The sequence below is a fragment of the Sceloporus undulatus genome, chromosome 1 (genome assembly GCF_019175285.1).
Source record: "Sceloporus undulatus isolate JIND9_A2432 ecotype Alabama chromosome 1, SceUnd_v1.1, whole genome shotgun sequence".
In the NCBI taxonomy this organism is placed as follows: domain Eukaryota; kingdom Metazoa; phylum Chordata; class Lepidosauria; order Squamata; family Phrynosomatidae; genus Sceloporus; species Sceloporus undulatus.
In genome coordinates this window covers 36,984,865-37,004,960 of record NC_056522.1, presented here as the reverse complement: position 1 = coordinate 37,004,960, position 20,096 = coordinate 36,984,865, and the positions used below count along the sequence as shown (strand labels likewise).

At 42.3% G+C, this 20,096-nt stretch overlaps 1 protein-coding gene across 1 annotated transcript in view; it reads right to left on the bottom strand.

Moving 5' to 3' along the window:
* Positions 1-20,096, bottom strand: part of SMYD2 (SET and MYND domain containing 2) — a 74,061-nt gene that overhangs the window by 32,260 nt on the left and 21,705 nt on the right. Inside the window, exons 3-4 of the mRNA XM_042437878.1 lie at positions 2,972-3,082; positions 1,301-1,361 (exon numbers count right to left, since the gene is read on the bottom strand). Coding sequence (XP_042293812.1) covers positions 1,301-1,361; positions 2,972-3,082 — 172 coding nt within the window. The remainder of the gene's footprint in view (positions 1-1,300; positions 1,362-2,971; positions 3,083-20,096) is intronic.

Genomic DNA, 20,096 nt, shown 5'->3' with positions numbered 1-20,096 from the left:
TGCCAAGAAAACCCTATGACAGAGTTGCTTTAAGGCTGCTATAAGTCAGAAAGAACATGAAACACACAACAATAACGTGTTTGGAGCAAAATGGTCAGGTCAGAGGAGGCGCCTTTATAGGATTTAATAATTCTGTAGTACATGTTTTACTGGGTGAACTGATTTTCTTCTTGGCAGCACCAAGCGAGAGAATGACACTGAGAGCAACACAAGAGAGTGATGCTGTTGTGTTGACAATTCTAGCATGCTTGGTCTTAACAGTTGCTCAGTTTCTAACTCTGCCCTGAGGGGGAAAGTAAGTTCTCTATCATACACACACACACACACACACACTCACTCACTCACAATGGCCTCCTATCTTTCCCTCAGCTTACTGCTGGAGTGCAGAAATCACGGAGGACATGTCAGATTTGACTGGCAGTGACAGATATGCCACCAAACCCTGGAGGGCCCTGCAATTAGCCCCAAAGACACTGTCACTATCAAGCAACTGCACCATCTCTGACTTCATGCCCCCTGGTAACAACATTGGCTTTTTAAAATTTTATATTAGAATCCACAAAGTCATCCTACTTGCCAGGAAATGCTACAGACAGAGACAATGTAATCAACGGGCTGGAATTCTAATTCTCTCTTTCCCAAAGTTACAACAGATAATAGAATGGTTTGGAATGGGAGGCGGTTGGATGGGAAGGGAATGGATTGAGAGGTAAGTTTCCAAAACCTCCATCTTTCCCAAGGAGTTGCTTTCATTTAAACCAGAACCTTCCAGATGCAAGTCCCTGCAGCCCTAGCCAGCATGGTCACTGGTGAGGAATGCTGGGAGCTGCGATTCAACAACATTTGCGGTGTGTGTGTGTGTGGCTGCATGACTCGCTCCTTGCCCTGGATTCCAGAAAATGGTCCTTCAAGGACTTGAGAAGCCGTGCTAAGTAGGGTATGCCAAGGCTCAGTGGGGGTGTCTAATATGGAAGGGGAAAATAGTGAGAAAATGAGAGGAAACACCTTGTGCTCAGTTTATTGAATATGTTTCTGCTCTATTTCCTGCAAAATCCCATTCCATTTCCTTTTGCCCATAACCCACTCCATGGAACAGGACCTCCTGATCCAGCTGTTTCTAGGGGACAGCAGGGGGAAAAAGGGTTAGAAAGCAAGTTTCCAGAACATCCATCTTCCCCAGGTAGATGCCTCAATCCAACCCACAACACATAAAATGAGGTAGGTTCCACTGAAAGGTTGCTAAACACTTTCTGAGCAGCCCACAGAAAACTGTTGTAGTTTACCATTTATTTCTACTTACGGGACTCAAACTCTTTCACAGAGAGGAGTTTTTCCGACTCAGTTCTTCCCGTGTGTGTTTTCTAAAGAAAAAAAAATACATGTTTTCAAAAATCCCCCATACATCTTGTTCGCAACAGTCTTTTCTAAAATACACACACACCCTTTAAACCTTTGAAGGCTTCAGATAACTCAATGAACAGTCCTCCAAATTTAAAAGTGCTGACACCAGGCACCAGGTTAACCAGCCCTACATCCAGAACTCCTACCAAAGTTTATACAAGCACATGCGTGCGCCACAGAACAAGTGATTTCAAAATTTGTCATTTAAGTGCAGACTTTCTGAAAGCAACTAAGAGTAGCAAGCAGTTCGAAGGCAGACTTTGCTTTGAGGAAAGTGAATAATCTCAATGTTGACAGAGTTCAAAAGCAACACTCCAGCACTGGCCTAAGGCCACTTCTTTGTAAGCTTGGCCATTAAATGCGGGTTTGCAGGTGGCCCAACAGCTGAGGTTCAGGGACTCTGGTTTGCATATTTAGCTTTCATATGCCATGTAGGGCTCCCTCCCACTTCCCTGCAAGCGATAAAAGCACAAATTTATTCCAATGACTTTTCATCATTAAACATCTAATTTTGTTTGTGAATCACCACTAGACTGTGCTTTAATTTTTAAAAAAAGGAAAAGAAAAGGAGCATGGGGGGGAAGGGGAGAATCAGGCAGGGCCCCATCCCAGCAGGCCTTCAGAGTTCTCTCTCTATACTGCATCTGGGTCACCCTTATCACATAAGCGGTTCTCAAGTGTATAGATTTTCTTCAAAGACCACTATTTAGGGGAGTTAAGTTTTTTTTAATTGCAGAGGGAGAGAAATTGGAGCATTACAATGGAGTATGACGCAGTGACCTTGAAACTTGCCAATCCCACCTTGTCCCTCTGCAAATTGATTCTAAGGGGTTATTCAGACAGTGAAAATAATCTGGGTTGAATCTTTACTGTCCAGATGCACTTTGAAGGCATTCAATTAAGTTTTGAGGTGGGCTGCCAAAAAACCCACTTACCCAGGGATAATCAATATCAGTTTCCCCCCCCCCCCCAAGTTTTAAAAAAAAGATTCACATCATCTGCAGTGTGAATAACCAATGCAAATAGACCAGGGATAAACAGGGATAAAACTCTGCATGCCTTGAACATGTTTCAAATACATTTGCATTGTCGACTCCATCTTTATTCAAGTGCTGGCATGTGTGAGCACCTGAACACGCACAGACAAACCCAGAATGTGTCAGTAAGATTATTCACATTGTCGTACTAAAAAAGAAACATGTCTGAATGACCCCTTAGATACACTTCCCACAAACTAGAATTTTGCATGGGTTTGTTTGTTTTTAGGGTTTGAAGGGAGTTAAGGGAAGGTAGCCATTGTATTGTTAGGTGGTTTGGGCAGATTTGTGGTTGCTTTAAGACAGAAAATTGTCCCAAAGCTACCCCCCTCAAAATTTAAATAAGGACTGGGGGTCTTCTGGGGGGGGGGCGTCCAAGGGATGCACTTAGGGCTCTCAAGGGATGCATGCAGGCTGTGGGCTGCACTTTTGCCCACCCCTGTAGGAAGATGGTTCATGTAGAAGTTATCTGTTCATTAGCTTGTTCTTGTGCATCTTTAAAACACAAACAGAAATATTTGGTCCAAGCTCACCTGTTTGGCAAGAATCCTCGCAGTGAGTCTCACTGTCTCCGAGGGGTTCCAGTTCTGCCCAAACACACACATTGCAGAACATTCTAGCTTGTGCAGTGGCCAGTCCTGTTTCTGGAAGATTAAATATAGAACATAAAAAACCCACTGTGGATTTGCATTTTGAAAAGAAGAGGATGCTGTATGCCCCACCCAAGTGTGGAGGTCAACCAAAATATGTTTCCTTTGAAATGATAAGATGACACTTGCTAGAAGCGAACTACATGAACTAAACATGGAACAAATCTCAAGACCCAGCAGCTGAGGAAAGGCCCAAATGCCATTACTCTTGCCTCAGAGGGAGAGATGAAGAACAGGCAGGCACAGCTCCATCATGCCTAGGTCCAGAAGCAGATTAAAGGCATTTCATCCATCTCAGCTGTCACTGCCTTGACCTTGGGGAGAGAGAAGAAGAGGATGGCATAGCTCCATCATGCCTAGGCCCAGAAGCAGATGAAAAGCCCTCCATCCATCCCAACTGTAACTGCCCTGGCCTTGAAGGGAGAGACAAAGCGGCAGTATTTGCTGGACTTAACTGCCTCTCCCACTATCACCCCCTTTCCCTTGAGTGTCATGTTTTTAGCCTGAGGGCAGGAACTGAAAAATAAACAATTGTAAAGTACTCACGTAAAGCAACATGTACACTGATGGTGCTATATAAAATGAGGAGGAGGAGGAAGAGGAGTTTTTGACATGATGAAATTAGCTTAGACCTGAACTTTCAAGATAATGTAACTTTTTTTAAAAAAAAATGCAGCATGTGTCTTGATGGAAGGAGGATAGGTATGACCAGAACCAGAAATAAGAACTGGGCAGCTGTCAAGACTCAGACTAAACGTACAGTATAAGCCACACATACAAAGTAGTTAATTCATCTTGAAGGCTCCTTTGCATGGCATTTGACCAAGTTAGTAGCCTTATCCACTCTAACTGGTCCTTTTGTTGAGCAAGTGTGCATCTTGTTGCATACGTACAAAGGACATCTATCCATACTTTTATTTTCTCCTCATCCATCACAGTCTTTATTGCTACTTTTTCAGCCCCAGAACATTTAAAGGACATCACAAACCAAATTCTGTGAAGGAAAAAAAACTGCATCAATATTTAGTGAATCTCTGGACACCTCTGCATTTGCAGCTTGCTTTGAAGACTTGGACAGCTGTTATGAAGAGAGACTGTGTCTCAATTATAGCCCAAATCCTTTGTTTGCAAAATATCCCAAGTGCGGACTTGAGCTTCTCCAAGTAAGGCCAGGAAATAGCCTTGTCTTAATCCTTGGGAACCAACTAATGCAAAAATAGCCTAAAACATTTTCATTGGACTATAGTCTTGCCCATGGAAATCCACTGCCTATCTTTGTGAATGTTATTGGGCTTGCTAGAGAATGGCATGGTTCAACAGAAAGACAATTGCCTGTCTTTCTATGACACTAACACTGCAGTCATATAGTCCTAGGAATGAATAATGGGAGGGAACGGATCTCATTGTCCAAGATTTCCTATGATGCTCAGTGATGCTCTAATCTCAGATTCCTCTTCTTAGCCTTTCCAGCTACTACAGTGGCCTCTCCTACCTAGAGGCTATATAGGAATATGCTGGGGTGTAGTCCTGGGCTGGGAGGCAGAGATCCCAAATCAAGGACCACTCAGTTCCCAATGGAATAGAATACAGTATATGCATATTTCAGAATGCCTCTAGCTTAGTTCCTCTCACTGGATAGGTTATTCTTTCAGGAAATATCTCAAGGAAGCCCAGCAGAGGGAGAAATGAGCCATGCATTGGCTCCACTAATACCTCTGAACTGCTAACAAAAGCTCAGCAGGGAATGGATGGAATGGAACTTTTTGAAATAAGTCCTTTTGGGGGGGAAAGATATTTAATTGTGACTCAGACAACAGTTGCTATCCTGGACTATCTAATAAAGTTGTAATTTACTGAGTAGAGGGACTGGGTTAAGATATTTACAGCAATGCAGCATGACCATCAAAACACTCCCTTGATTCCAAACATGTCTATTGGCTGTGAACACACACACACACACACACACATATATTGCATCACCAGAATAGATTGTCTGCAGTATCATAAGTGCTAATGCTACAGTTTTGCCCTGTCACAACTTCTGTGACATTTTACTTAGCAATTTTTTAAAATAAATAAATAAATTGCAATTGCGAAAAAAAACAGACAAAGTTGGGTAGAACTTTGGTAGAACTGGTGGTGAATGAACTGTAAAGTTGGCATTCTACAAGCAAAAATACTCCTGCTGAGAAACTATACCAATTTCTTAAGTCACAGCATATGTACATATGTATGTATGCATGTATCAGGAACGTAGCTAGGATTTTAGGAAGGGGGGGGGTCCAGACTAAGTGCCACCATTATAATGGGGCTTGAGTGCAGCGGCGTAGCAGCACACACCATTCATTTTTCTAATGGAAGGGGGGGTCCGGACCCCCAGATCCCCCCACTTGGCTATGTCCCTGCATGTATGTATGTAAAACTATAATGACAAGGGAGTGGGCATATGGAATGGATCAGAAAATCTGATACGCAAACAGAAATGTTACTATTATATTAAGATACTATTATATTAAGATACCATATTAGATATCAAGAGATAAAATGCACAGACAATAGCATCCTCAACTATACTGGCAACATTAACTCAAGACAAACAAAATAGACTAGGAGTTGAATTCAGATGTTTCCCAGAAGTTGTTCAACTGCAACTCACCACTGACTGTGCTGGTGAGGGCTGGTGGGACTTGCAGTCCACAACAACTGGAGAGCTGCATGATTCCCAGTCTTAGTCCATATATTTGTGTAGAGTTAATGCTTAGAGTTGATAATGTCCCTGACTTTCAATGCCTATTGTCTATTGGAAGTCAAAGGAATTATCAGCTCCAAGTAATCTTGCACTGAATAGTCACTCTAAAGCTGGCACTCAGAACCTGCAGGGTGGGGAGATATGTTGCCACATAAGCTTCATTTAACATCACACTGATAAAAAGGATTTTTTAAAAAAACCTAAGCTTCAGTCTGAAAATCCTCCCAGGAAACTGGAATAAACATGTGCTCAAATTTAACTGAATCCTAAGTACTAAAGGTCATCATCTATAACACAGAATAAGTATGTTCAGTACAAATGCTGGTCATCCAAAAACCTAATTCACTGGAAGATATTGCCCAGCAATCTTCACTTATGTTTGCCAAATAAGCAATCGTAAGAAATTGAATAAAGCTGAAAAAATCAACTGAAAATTAATGGAAAAGGCTTGACTTCATGTCTACATTTCTGGGTATATGTACGTGTATGTATCTGTAAGAAAGAATTCTCACCAAACAGACTTGCCAATTAATAGCAAAGATTTCTAATCAAACATCTATCTGTTAATTGATGGGAGGAAGAAAATAACATTCTAAAAGGTAACATATAGACTTGTTTTGTAGCCCAAAGAGTGAGAAAGACCCCAGTTAAGAAAGATGCAAAAGTGACAATGCCAATATGTCCTTCCAACATTCTGTCCTGACCCTTTTATTCTTCAAGCATAGTTAATTAAAATTTTTCCTCAGGCAGAATCCGACTGAGTTATGTGAGCTAGTAAGGTGGTTAAAGGGACAAGATATGGCTGAATTGTGCAAAACAAGATGAAAGCCAGGAACATTGCAGGAATGGGGGAGCCACGTCTGAGTACTACCTGGCATGGAAACACTCTGACAGAGGTCTTTTTAGTGATCACAGCAGGATCGCATTTAACATTCTTTTCCACAATTTCTCTAAGCTGTTTGATTGGTAACTGGCAGCATTGTTCTAGCCAACTCCCTAGTGCTGTATTAATGATAACAGTGTAGATTCAAGGGAAAAGGGACACTACACCAGCTATATTTCTCTCTGATTTAAAGACAGCAGCTGAAAACTTCTAGAAAGGAAGTTTGCGAGGACACCTGCTTTTAAAAAAATGAAGTCAAAACATTGAAGTAAACTACCTCCAATAAGCTCTTCAGGATGGATCCCATCATCTGTGGATATGATGTAAGGAAGCCTATGGGATTCTTTTTTAAAAAAAAGCAAAGAAAAAAGCAAAGTCCTCAATAGCTGATTACTTTGAAAGAGGCTGGGGAACAAAATCTCCCATGGAAAGGCCTCAAAGTCACATCAGCCATACTGGGCAGATCTACACAGAGTGAGCAAGTCAAGGGCAAAAGGAACACACATCCTTTCATATAATTTTTTAAAAATAAATCTGGTTGATGACATGCCGAAGCTATGGTTGGGGAACATGATGTCCTTGGTTCAACATGAGCACTGTTCATAAAGTGATGTTCAAATGGGACAGATTTGACTCAATTTGCTATCAAACCAAGAAAGTGAATGGAAGGGATCAATTCACTTTTACTTTTTTTTTTATTGAAACTAAAATTCATACAATGAATATTATACAATACATAATTCTGTATAGATATATTTTCTACATTCCATTACAACTTATCTGAATGTTTTAGCACACACTACAGTTAAGACCCCCAGGACCCACGGACCACCGAAACACCACACCTCCAAAGCTTTTACAATGAACTTCTTCCTGATTCCCCCAGTTTAGTGTTTTCAAATTGTGTTGACAACATATTTGTGTAGGCATGAAGACCAGCAGCGCACTTTGGAATATGAAATGTAAAACTCTTACCTTTGTCAAGGTCAGTTCACATTTGATTGTTCTTCACATTTCACCCTAAGATAATAGGCCTGTTTTTGTTGTTTAAATAACACTTTTCTAGATTACTAGATTCAAAATGTAAGTGTTTACTTATGCTTTTTATCAGAGGCAAGTGATATTCTGGCATTCCCCCTTCCCCTGCTTTTGCTCCCAGAAGACAGAAATTTTATGGAATGGCCATGGCAGGAATTAAATTCAATTGGTGTTTTCATGATCTCTTCTGCATATTTCTATTCTGTTTGTAAAGTAAAAACTACCCACACTGTGTGTCAAAATGGCCATTTGAGAAACAACTAATACCACTACTCATACAAAACAGCTGGGAAATATTGGGAAGGAAACCCTTCTTTTACTATTTTATCCCACACTATTTTCAAATGTTAGGGGGGGAGATGAATGAAGAGATACACCCACTATATGTATCTGTAAGGGTAAAGGTAAAGGTATTCCCTGTTGATAAGGTAGTCAAGTTGTGTCCAACCACAGGGGATGGTGCTCATCTCCATTACTAAGCCAAAGAGCCAGCATTGTCACTGACTACTCTGTGATCATGTGGCCTTCCCACCAGAGTGGCACCTATTTATCTATTTGCATTTGCATGCCTTCGAACTGCTAGGTTGGCAGAAGCTGCTACTAGTGACGGGAACTCACCCCATCATGCAACACCTGGGCCTTGAACTGCCAACCTGCCGATCTTGCAATCAACACAGTCAGTGTCTTAACCACATGAGCCACTGCATCCCTGTAGTGCCATATGTATCTGGCATTATCTTATTAAGAACTGAGTAGGCATTCCTCAGTTAACAGAGCTTGTAAGAATGAAACTCCTTTTTATTTGCCACCCCCTTTTCTTCCTCATCCTCTGTCTAGCCCAAAGCTTGTTAGCAGCATCAGCAATAGGATGAAGAAAGAAGGATGGAGGAATACAAGACTTCCAGTGTAAGGTTACAACAGAGTGCCTGCAGTAAACAATGCCTGAGAGAAAAAGTGATTCTACTTTAATCCATCCTACTGTAGCTGTGTGCGTCTGCCTATAACAAAGAAGACAAACAGCAGCAGCCCCCAGAATTGTTTTCTTAGCATGTGTGTAGTGGAACTGGAAGAAAAGCAGATAATCCTGCTTCATGAGCTATTCCCAGCATGTTAAAGAGACGTGCATCTATAACTTTGGCAACCAAAATGGAGTGGATACAAAAACTGGAGGTTGGTGAATGAAAAATAATAATAATCCCTGGATTCTTTTTGGAAAAAGCTTTCAAGTGGTCTCTGTTGCTTTTGTGTGCCTTCAAGTTGTTTCCAACATACGGCAACCCTAAAATGGATTTTCTTGGCAAGATTTGTTCAGAGGAGGTTTGCCATTGCCTTCCCCTGAGGCTGACAGTATGTGACTTGCTTGCCCAGGTTTACATGGCTGAGCAGGGAATCGAACCCTGGCCTCCAGAGTCATAGTCCAATACTCAAAATTGCTACCCCATGCTGGCTCTAGAAGATTCAAAATTTTCTCATTGCTTATGTAAGACGTACCTGACCTAGCTATTTCCTTTTGTATATTGTTAGCTTTTGAATAAGAATATTGTTGAAAATATATTGAACTGCTGCTGTTGGAATCTATCCCTATTCTGTTACTTCAACCTCTGGCGCAAAATTTTCTGTTAAAGGAATAACGCTCAGGAACTACTTTTTACAAAGTCTTTTTATGCCAACCCATGAGCCAACCCTTTTCTTCATGTCCTCTAACTAATTGGAAGATTTTTTTTAGCACCACTGGCATTGTGAGGATGGTGATGGAAGGCTGGAGAAACAGACATTCAGTCTGAGTTGTAACAGAATATCTGCAGTAAATAATGGTCCCATTCATACTTACCTATTTGCACTGGAAGGAACTGGGAAGATTCGGTCCCCTTCCCCCGAATCCCTCTGGAAGCAAGTGCTCACTACCTCAGTCAGGGTATTTTAACCCTGAATGCCCTCTAAGCTCCTGCGGAGAAATTGGTTTCTCCTGCCCTCTCGATCCCTGTCCATTGTGGCTGGCCATCCAGGGAGGTGAGGCAACCAAGTTATTTCAATCTATAATCAATGCCTCCTTCAGGGAAGGTTATTTTCCATCAAGTCTGAAACTGGCAATGGTAAAACCCATTCTAAAGAAACCTTCCCTTGATCCCCTGGACAAAAACAATTATCGACCAGTATCTCTACTTCCCTTTCTGAGTAAGGTGATCGAGAGGGCGGTTACAAACCAGCTCCAAGCAGTCTTGGATGACACCGATTATCTTGACCCATTTCAAACAGGCTTCAGGTCGGGATACGGAGTTGAGACTGCCCTGGTTGCCTTGATCGATGATCTCCATCTGTGCACTGACAGGGGAAGTGTGGTCCTGTTGGTGCTCTTGGACCTCTCAGCGGCCTTCGATACCATAGACCATGGCATCCTTCTGGAACGCCTGAGAGAGTTGGGAATTGGAGGCACTGCTTTGCAGTGGTTTCAGTCCTATCTCTCGGGAAGGTTCCAGATGGTGTCGCTTGGTGACAGTTATTCGGCCAAGAGGCAGCTCGAATTGGGTGTCCCTCAAGGCACGATACTGTCGCCAATGCAATTTAACATTTGCATGAAGCCACTGGTTGAGATCATCCGAAGACATGGGGCGGGGTGTTATCAGTATGCTGATGACACCCACATTTACTTCTTTATATTTCGGACTGTTACAGCGACCAAGGAGGGCATCTCTCCACTGAATGACTGCCTGAGGTCAGTAATGGATTGGATGAGGGAAAATAGACTTAAGCTGAATCCAAATAAAATGGAGGTACTTGTGATAGGTAACCCCAATCTGGGCTTGGAGATAAGTTTGCCAGTTCTAAATGGGGTCACACTTCCCCTGAAGGACTGCGTCCGCAGCTTGGGGGTGCTCCTGGATTCGTCGCTTCACTTGTCCTCTCAGATTGGCGCGACAGCCAGGAACGCCTGCTATCAGCTTCGGCTGATACGCCAGTTCCATCCCTACCTGGAACAGCAGGACCTAGAAACGGTTGTACATACTCTAGTAACCTCTCATGTTGACTTCTGCAATGCACTCTACATGGAGCAACCCCTGTGCCACGTCCAGCAGCTTCAACTGATACAAAACATGGCAGCCAGACTGGTCGCCGGAAAATTCAGGTTCGACCGAATTACACCTATTTTAAAGTCACTTCATTGGCTGCCTATTAGCTTCTGGGCTCAGTACAAGGTGTTGGTTACCACCTATAAAGCCCTACACGGCCTGGGTCCAGTCTACTTGAAGGAACGCCTCCTCCCATATAGTCCTCCCCGTACACTCCAGTCCTTCAAGAAAAACCTCCTACAAATAAGAAAGACCAGATTGGCGACGACCTCCCGGAGATCTTTCTCGGCCGCCGTCCCAAAAATTTGGAATGACCTGCCAGAATAAATTCGCCAACTATCTGTGCTGGAGGCTTTCTTTTTTTAAAAAATTGTCTTTATTGTGCATTTTATACAAATACAATTGAGTTAAAAACCACAGATAAGATACACTGAAATCTTTGACCAGTGTGTGCTACATTCCAACTTCCTCAATTTGTCAAATTTGGAAAAAGAGAGTGCTTTAACTTTTAAACTAACAAGAAAACCTACTTCCTTGCCATGTATTAGAGGAGGCTTTCAAAAAGGCGACAAAAACCCTTCTCTTCCAGCAGACCTACCCAGACAGAAAATTGCCCAGAACCAATTGAACCTTTTCCACACCTCTTTCATCGCAGATTGTGCAATAATTGTGATGTGTTGTTATATATTTTAATTGTGTCCTACTATGTAATTTTAAATTTGGGTGGGAGGGTTAGACAGGGTTTTTGAGGGTTAAAACAATCTATAAAAATATTATCGATCTAGCAACATACAATATCAGTCATAACATAATTTGGGCTTGATTTAATTTCTATAGTATATACTTTATAACGAATTGGAAGGGTATGCCAATTGAAAAAAGTAGGTTTTTAGCATCTTCTTAAAAATTTCTAATGTAGGGATACACTGTATCTCCTCTGGGAGATTATTCCAATATGAAGGGGCCATAACCAAAAAAGATCTTTGGTGGGTTGATTTTAATCTTACTCTGGGGAGCTCTAGTAAAAACTTCCCTGTAGTTCTAAGAGTGCGGGGCGGATTGTGTAGGGAGAGGCGTTCCTTCAGGTAACTTGGGCCCAAGCCATGTAGGGCTTTAAAGGTAATGACCAACACTTTGTCTTGGGCCCGGAAGCTAATTGGCAGCCAGTGGAGAGTTTTTAGTACCGGTGTTATGTGATCTTGCCTTGAAGATCCGGTGACCAGTCTGGCTGCAGAATTTTGAACTAACTGAAGCTTCCGGACTTGGTACAAAGGTAGCCCCAAGTAGAGCACATTACAGAAATCCAAACGAGAGGTTACCAATGCATGTACTACTGTTTCAAGGTCCTCTTGGTCCAGACAGGGACGTAGCTGGCGTATCAGCCAAAGCTGATACCAAGCACTCTTGGCCATCGCGTCCACCTGGGATGATAACTGTAGAGATGAGTCCAAGAGTACTCCCAGACAATGAACTTTGTCCTTTAGGGGGAGTGTGACCCCGTCCAGGACTGGGTGACAAATTTCTCTGTTCGGACTTGGGGTACCTATCACGAGTACCTCTGTTTTCTCTGGATTCAGCTTGAGTTTGTTTTCCCTCATCCAGCCCATTACTGACTCTAGGCAGGCATCCAGAGGAGAGATGCCTTCCTTAGTCACTGTATCAGTCGGAGACATGGAGAGATAGATCTTGGTGTCATCAGCGTAATAAATTCCTCACCTCAGAATGCCAGAAAAGGATGCCATGCATCCTCAGCTACCCCTGAATTCCTTACAGACAGTAGCAAAAGCATTCTGTATCAATTTGCCAAATTGGAAAGAGAAACATTTGTAATATTCGCATTGTAGCATTCGCAAAGAAAAAAAGCCTCTTTCAAAGTGCCTTGTTGCTGGAAGTAAGGAAATGAAAGAGAAAGTGAACAGACAGGCAGGCACATTCTATCTATATATCTATCTACCTGTAGCAAAAAACATGCACATAGTCTGTCAAAAATAATTAAAAAAAAATAAAAGAGAGAGAAAGCTGCCTGGTGCGAGAGCGGAGACTTGCTCCATCCTGTGCCCTCCCTCTGACCTACCCTGAACTTGACCCTTCGTCCTGCTCCTTCCTTCTCCTCCTCCTGCTCCTTTACCCAGATTGCCCTCCATGGCCCCCTTCTTCCCCCCAGCTCCTTCATCCTCATCCTCATCCTGCTCCTCCTTCGTCACCGATTCTCTTGGCACTCTTTGGCTCCTTCCGTCTCCTCCTGCTCTGTTAACCAGATTGCCCTCCATGGCCCCCTTCTTCCCCCCTGGCTCCTTCATCCTCCTCCTCCTCCTCCTCCGTCACTCTTGCCACCCTTTCTCCAGTTCTGCCCTCTGCCCTCCCTCTGACCTAAACCCCTCCCCTGTACTTGACCCGATCATGATCGGGGGCAAGTTCATATTTGCCGAATCCGTCCCCCCCCCCAAAAAAAAGATACAGCTTTTACCCCGCTTCCAAATGACCCACACTAAGGGGCATTTGCCCCGAAACGGTTGTGGAAGCCTCAGATTCACTTGTGGGAGATTCAAGGCGAATATGAACTTCATGTGCATAATTCGGTTCCTGATCCAGGGTAAAAAGTAGTCTGAATGGCCCCAATGTAATAAGATTGTCTTTCCTGTAAAACAACTAGCAAAGTTTGACATGATGGATAACTTTCAGTTACACATGTGTATGTTATGTACTAACATGACACCAGGCAGAACTGTACCCACAGCTCTAATATAGGATATTTTAAAACGTATCTTGGGCTTTTCATTGGACTAGGACTAATAAATATGGATTCGTCTATGTAACCAAAACTGAGAAAGATGCCCGAGAAATCTCTAAATTGGGATCTAATTTTTATCCTCCTTTTGGTGTGGAAAAAAAAAAGCAAGAAGTGTTCCCCTGCAAAAAGATCTAACAAAGAAATATTTGCCCTATATTGCAGTCCTACAAGTTCAATATCAAGGCACAAACGTCCTTTTCAGCTTCAAGACAGAATTGCTGAGCCACTTTAAAAAATTGTCTTTGAAGAAGACAAAGGTGAAGATGCAAACACAGATTGTCTATGCAGCATGTAAAGTCAGCAGAGACCAGATTCTAAAGAACATCATGCTTGAAGGTAACTTAGAAAGAGAATTTGGCCCCATGCAAAGTACTTATATTCCATGCAACAGCTTTGGAAGATTCCCCCATATGCGAAGGGAAGTATTTTGCTAAGTGAGGAGCAAAAAAACCCCAAGCATGAAGAAAAGAGGAAGTTCAATGACAGGGCATTCAAAATATAAAGATCAAGACTCTCAAATAAATCATTTCAGTTGTGCATGATGCCCTGAAGGCAAGCCTTTGTGAAATCATTAGGTAGGTGGTCATTTTAAGACTAAATATAAATCTTAATTTCCTTGTAACTTTTAAATGGCCAGAGAACCTTGCAGAAGAGTCTTACTTCTTAGAAGACTTTTATGCCACAGTTCCTCAGGGTTTCATCCTGGGTCCATTGTTATTTTCTCTTTACACTATGTCCCAATCATATTGGCTCTTATGGTTTCCAGTATCCAGTACACTGATGACACCCAAATATATTTCTCAACTCTGGAACTTTCCTCGGACATTGAACAGCATCTCTCATCATGTCTTTCGGCTGTTTCTGATTGGATGCTTCATCACCGTTTGAAACTCAGCATGGATAAAACTGAGGTACTTGTTTTTCCACCTAGGCCAACACTGCAATGTTCTATTTCAATCTCAGTCAATGACATTCGGATCCAAACTGTGAATGGAGCGCATAGTCTCGGTTTCATTTTTTGATTCTTCTTCATTCCTCAGATCCAGTCCAAATCTTGTTGATTTTTTTTATATAATTTAGTTAAAATTAGACCTTTTATTTTATTTCTACTGCCAAGACATTGGTTCATACATTGGTCATTTGTTGTATGGACTACTGTAATCTTCTGCTGATGGGGCTTTCTCTTTCCCACCTTGGCCCTTTGACCTCGGTGTAACATTCTGCTGCAAGCATCATCCTTTCAGCCCACCACTATGATTACATTACCTTTCTGTTGTCATTCCTTCATTGGCACCCAGTGCTTTTCAAAGTCTGCTATAAGCTCCTTTTGTTAACTTTTAAAGCTTTACATGGTTTGGCTACTCCTTATCTTTCATCACTTGTTTTTCCTTACCATCCCGTTTGTGCTTTACGTTCCAGGGACTCAAAGCTGTTAACTCAACCATGGGTTTCATCTTCCTCTGCTCGGATCCGCCCCTTTTCCCATGCTCCTCCCCACACACCTACAGACTACTACCTCATTAGCAACTTTTAAACCCAGAATAAAGACAGTTTTGTTTAAGAAAGCTTTCCAATTTACAATCTGATCTTTGATTGCTGGCAATTTGTATGGATGTCTACAATTTGTATGGATTTTTAACAGTTATTTTAATGATATGTTGTTTATTCTATAAATTATTCCTTTTGTTTTTAGACTCTACACCACAGGCAGGCTTTTATTTGTATTTTGCTACTTACTATGCACAGAGCTGTGTAAATTTATGGTGGTTTATAAATAAACATGATGATGATGATGATGATGATGCACTCTTGAAAGGAATTACCTAGAGCAACTCTAAAACAGGTTGTGGGAATACAAATGGCAGAAGTATTTCGCTAAATCACCCTTACTGTTGTTACTGTTAGTGAAGATTACACAAGGATCCAAAGAACTACTTTATTTAAGAAATTTATAACCCACTTCTCCCCCCAAAATAGTGTCTATGGAAAAATGTAAAAATTCAAAACAATAATACAAATCCAATGTCCAAACCATCTAAAAACATACATAAAAGAGTTGCCAGGAATCAATACAGATTGCAACAGGAGCAAAACTCACATGGTGTATTTGCACATAATGTTAAACCATAGTTTAATACAACATGCACAAACAGGAAGCTCACATAAAACTCTTCCATCCTTTATGCTTCTCCCCTGAGGCCAAGAAGGAAAAATAAACCAGGATTGTTTTGCCTTGGCCAATTATATGAACATCAGGAATTATGTTTTATTTTTTTTTAATAAACTCCAGTTAGTTAAACAAGTCAATTAAACAAGCCTGAGTTACTAGTTGGCCTGTTTCTCAAGTGGCTGATTCACATATAGTAAGCCAGGAACTGGGTAAAGTGCAGCTGAATGCTGGTTTATTTCTTCTTCTGAGGCTTTCTATTCAAATACTTAACACCTAACCTCAACATTACATGTGGAAAGTTAAAAGCACAGGTGAACATGGAAGATTTCATGTGCTAACTAAAAGCAGTAATGACAGCATCAAGCAACTATGCCGTTAAGCATCCCTTTGATCAAGAGATGTTAAAAGCTGTGTCTCAAACTAATTTTTATTTAACAGTAATTTTGTCCTTGGTTTGGGGAAGTGGCTACTATTTGGGGAGAAACTACAAGCACAAAGTCCATCCTCTGCATGAGGAACAAGTTGCAAAGGACTTTGGATCCAGGTACCTAAAATATATAATAGAAATAAGGATTTCTGTGTCAGGATTTTGAGGCAACCACAGATATTTTAGAGACTTCATGAATTCTGCTTTCACTTAGTTCAGAATTTTTAGCTCACAGACTGATGGGATATGGAGTGAAGCAGAATGTGTCCAACAAAAAATAATGTGAACAATTCATTTAGTTCAAAGAGTCATGTTACCTTAAATATTAGCAAATTTATTGTGGCATAAGCTTTCATGGACCAGAGTCTTCTTCCTCAAACTCACTTTGAGATCTTACTCTAGCTGAAATTAACAACAGTATTTAAGCCTTGGTCTTTAAAATGCCACAAGACCTTTCATTTTATTTTTGCTACAAAAGACTAATGAAGCATCCCCTTTGGAAATTTGTAAGTTAAGCATCCTTCTCCCACCAAAATAAAAATACAGTTCTAATGCAGTAAAAGATGTGATGCAATATCACTGCCTATGCACCACTTTCACACACAAGTGTTTTTGTTTGTGTTTAGTTTTTGGTTTTTTTTCCTGTACCAGAGGAATTGATTGCAAAGTGTACAAACTTTTGCCACAGATTCTCAACACAAGTTCATATGCTGATAAAAGTATCACCTTTATCCATAACTGTATGCTGAGTTCACAAAATCAAACTATCGGACTGGTACATCTGGAAATGAAAATGAGCACTTCTCAATATGTGCCTGGTCCATGGTGTTCACACATTACAACCTCGTTATTGTATATAGTTCAGGTTGACGGATTCAGATCATAACGGCCAGATCTGACAAAATTGGTTCAGACATCACCTGAACTTGCACATAAGGCTGGTGAAATCAAGCACAATACAGCCCCGCCCCAATGGAAGTGCCCAATAAATTGGCAGGTACAAATATGAATGGCAAGTTCAACAAAATTGGCAGGCACAAATATGAATGGTAAGTTCAACCAATGTTAGGGCAGCAATGAAGTGGAGAAAGTATAAGCACAGAATACTACTACTGTAAAATCAACACATGATTTTAATGCTTCGGTTAACCTGTGTTTTTGTAGTCAAAGGGCAGGATAAATATGTTACATTTCATATAAAGATGCAGCAGGCAACCTATGCCCCTCAGACTAATGCCATACAGCCTAACTGCAAATGCCTTCTGCAACTGATTAGTTCAGACTTCAGGCAACAGAAATCCATCCTTTCCCCAGCAGCTTGCCAGGGAGGCAGTGAAGGAAAAGAAAAGTAAACAGCATACCCTCCAATTGTGTCAATTTGGCATGAATAGTCCTGATTAATCCTTTGTCCCACTTTTTCAGCAACTTTGAAAATGTCCCAGTTTCTCTCTCATCCTCCCACTTTCCCTCTTTGGGTTCAGCTTACATCAAACTGCAGCAAACTGATTTCAAAGTTCAAAATTAATTTTTACTCCTAACTCAACAGTGAGGACAGAGGCGGGGGGGGCAGAATCTTGCCTTTCCCTGCAGGATAAAGCAAAAGCAAACTGCTGTAGCTTCTCTCAGCTTGTGTGTTCTTCCTTAATAATTTGTTCCATCTTGACTACACTCTAATATTGTTTGGTCTCACATGTTCCATTTTTCATCTGTGAAATGTTGGCTGGTATGGGAGAGAGGGATAGGGAAAGGGGTTGCAGAAAGAGAGTGAAAGAAGGGGCGTCCCCCCTCCTTTGGCTCTGTCCCTGCCACCAAAGACATAGGACCTTATCACACATGAAGGGGTTGCAGCTCAGATTCGCAGTCACTCCTGTTCTAGCAATGCAAAGCGTGATGTTTTTTTCACACCAGATCCAGAGTCACTCCTCTCTAGCAATTCGGATTGAGGTTAAAACGTCATGTTTTTCCACACCTGGTTGCCTTTCTGTTGTCCTTCCGAAGTGAGGGAGAAGAGAAGTCAGTTCGATTCCAATCAAGTCACGTGATGCAGACTCAAGCAAAGGGGAGTGAGTGCACATTACCACACCAGAGCATACTGTGAGGGGTCAATGATTCGAATCGGCCTCCTTGCACATGCTCAGTGGGGCTCTGGACGCTGCCCTCCTTCCCTGCCCCCTCCTTAGCTGTCATCCTTCAAGGGGGTCTAGGAGAAGGCAGGGGATGATTGGATAGCTTGCTGGGGGTTGCTGGGGCCAGGATCAGGATGCAGGAGCAGTCAGGGGATGATGGGATAGGTGGCTGGGGGTTGCTGGGGCCAGGATCAGGATGCCGGAGAAGTCAGGGGATGAAGGGATAGGTGGCTGGGGGTCGCTGGGGCCAGGATCAGGATGCCGGAGCAGTCAGGGGATGATGGGTTAGGTGGCAGAGGGGGGTGAGATGTGGATGCAGAAGCAGTCAGGGGATGATGGGTTAGGTGGAGAGGGGTCAAGATGGGGATGCAGGAGCAGTCAGGGGATGATGGGTTATGTGTCAGGGTGAAGGAGAGGAGCAGATGGGGGTCTAGGAGAAGGCAGGGATGATGGGATTGGTGGGAGGCTGAAGGAGTGGAGCAGATCGGGTTCTAGGAGAACGCTGGGGATGATGGGATCGGCCGGATGGCAGAGAGGAGGAGATGGCATGAAGGAGGAGGAGGGGGATGCCGGAGCAGGATGCAAGGGCCAAGGGGGGTGGCATCAGAGTGCTTTTCCACACCAGACCAGGGAGCCTGGAAGCGAATTCTCTGGAGTCACTTTTTTCCCGTTTTTACCAAAATGAGGGGTGACTTCAGAAACGCTGCTGAAGCAATTCGCAAGGGGGGCTCCCATAGAAATCAATGGTGTCTGATAAAACATTCCCTTTATGAGGTGAAACTGCATCGTTGGAAGTGCAATCACTTCAGAAGTGAGCTGGAACTGAGCTACAAAACGACCCAAAAGCTCTGTGTGATATACAGTGGTGCCTCGGGTTACGAAATTAATTCGTTCCGCCGCCGCTTTCGTAACCCGAAAAGCATTCGCAAGCCGAAATGCCATAGGCGCTAATGGGGAAAAGCCGCGATTTCGTGCGAAAAAGCGCCGAAAAGCACCAAAAAATTTTTCGTAACCCAAAATAACCTTCGTAACCCGGAACAGTTTTTTTTAATGGATTTTTTTCGTAACCCGGAAATTTCGTAAGGCGGCGCATTCGTATCCCGGGGTACCACTGTACTCCATAGAGTTCCCAACAGATGAGGCCTGGCAGAATGTGGCACACAGCAGATTTAACTGTGTCAGCTACAATCTAAGCATTTCCTCAGATACTTTCTGTGTGTTCTGCTTTAGTTGCAAGCATCTAGTTTTCACAGGCTGTTCACATAAACAATCTTTGTTTTACACAAGTTACAATCAAATAACTTTGCCCTGCTCAGTTTTCACCTGCTGGTAACATGTGATCTCTTCTCAAGAAATGCCATCGTCTCACTTTCCTAAGAACATTTTACCCCATGGGGATCTTGCTAACCTCAAGCATGGCTTGATGAATAAACTTGAAAAGGGAGTGGGAAGAAAAACGCAAACACAAGCGCATACTGTCATTATGGCAGAGAAAATCTTTAGGCTTTACTAACAACTAGAAGAATGCCATTTAGCAAAATATATACACACTTACGAAATACAGTTAAAAGGTTTTGTTCTGTGCATTAAAGCCTTCTTCGGAACTATCAATTATTTGAATCAGCCTGCTTGCTGCTTCCTTTGCCACAGTAATGAAAGTATATGGCTACCCTAGTACAAGCACAGTTGGTTTCTATACACACACTATTATTATTAGCAGCAGCGATAGTACATTTGCAAACAGATTCTCTTCCCA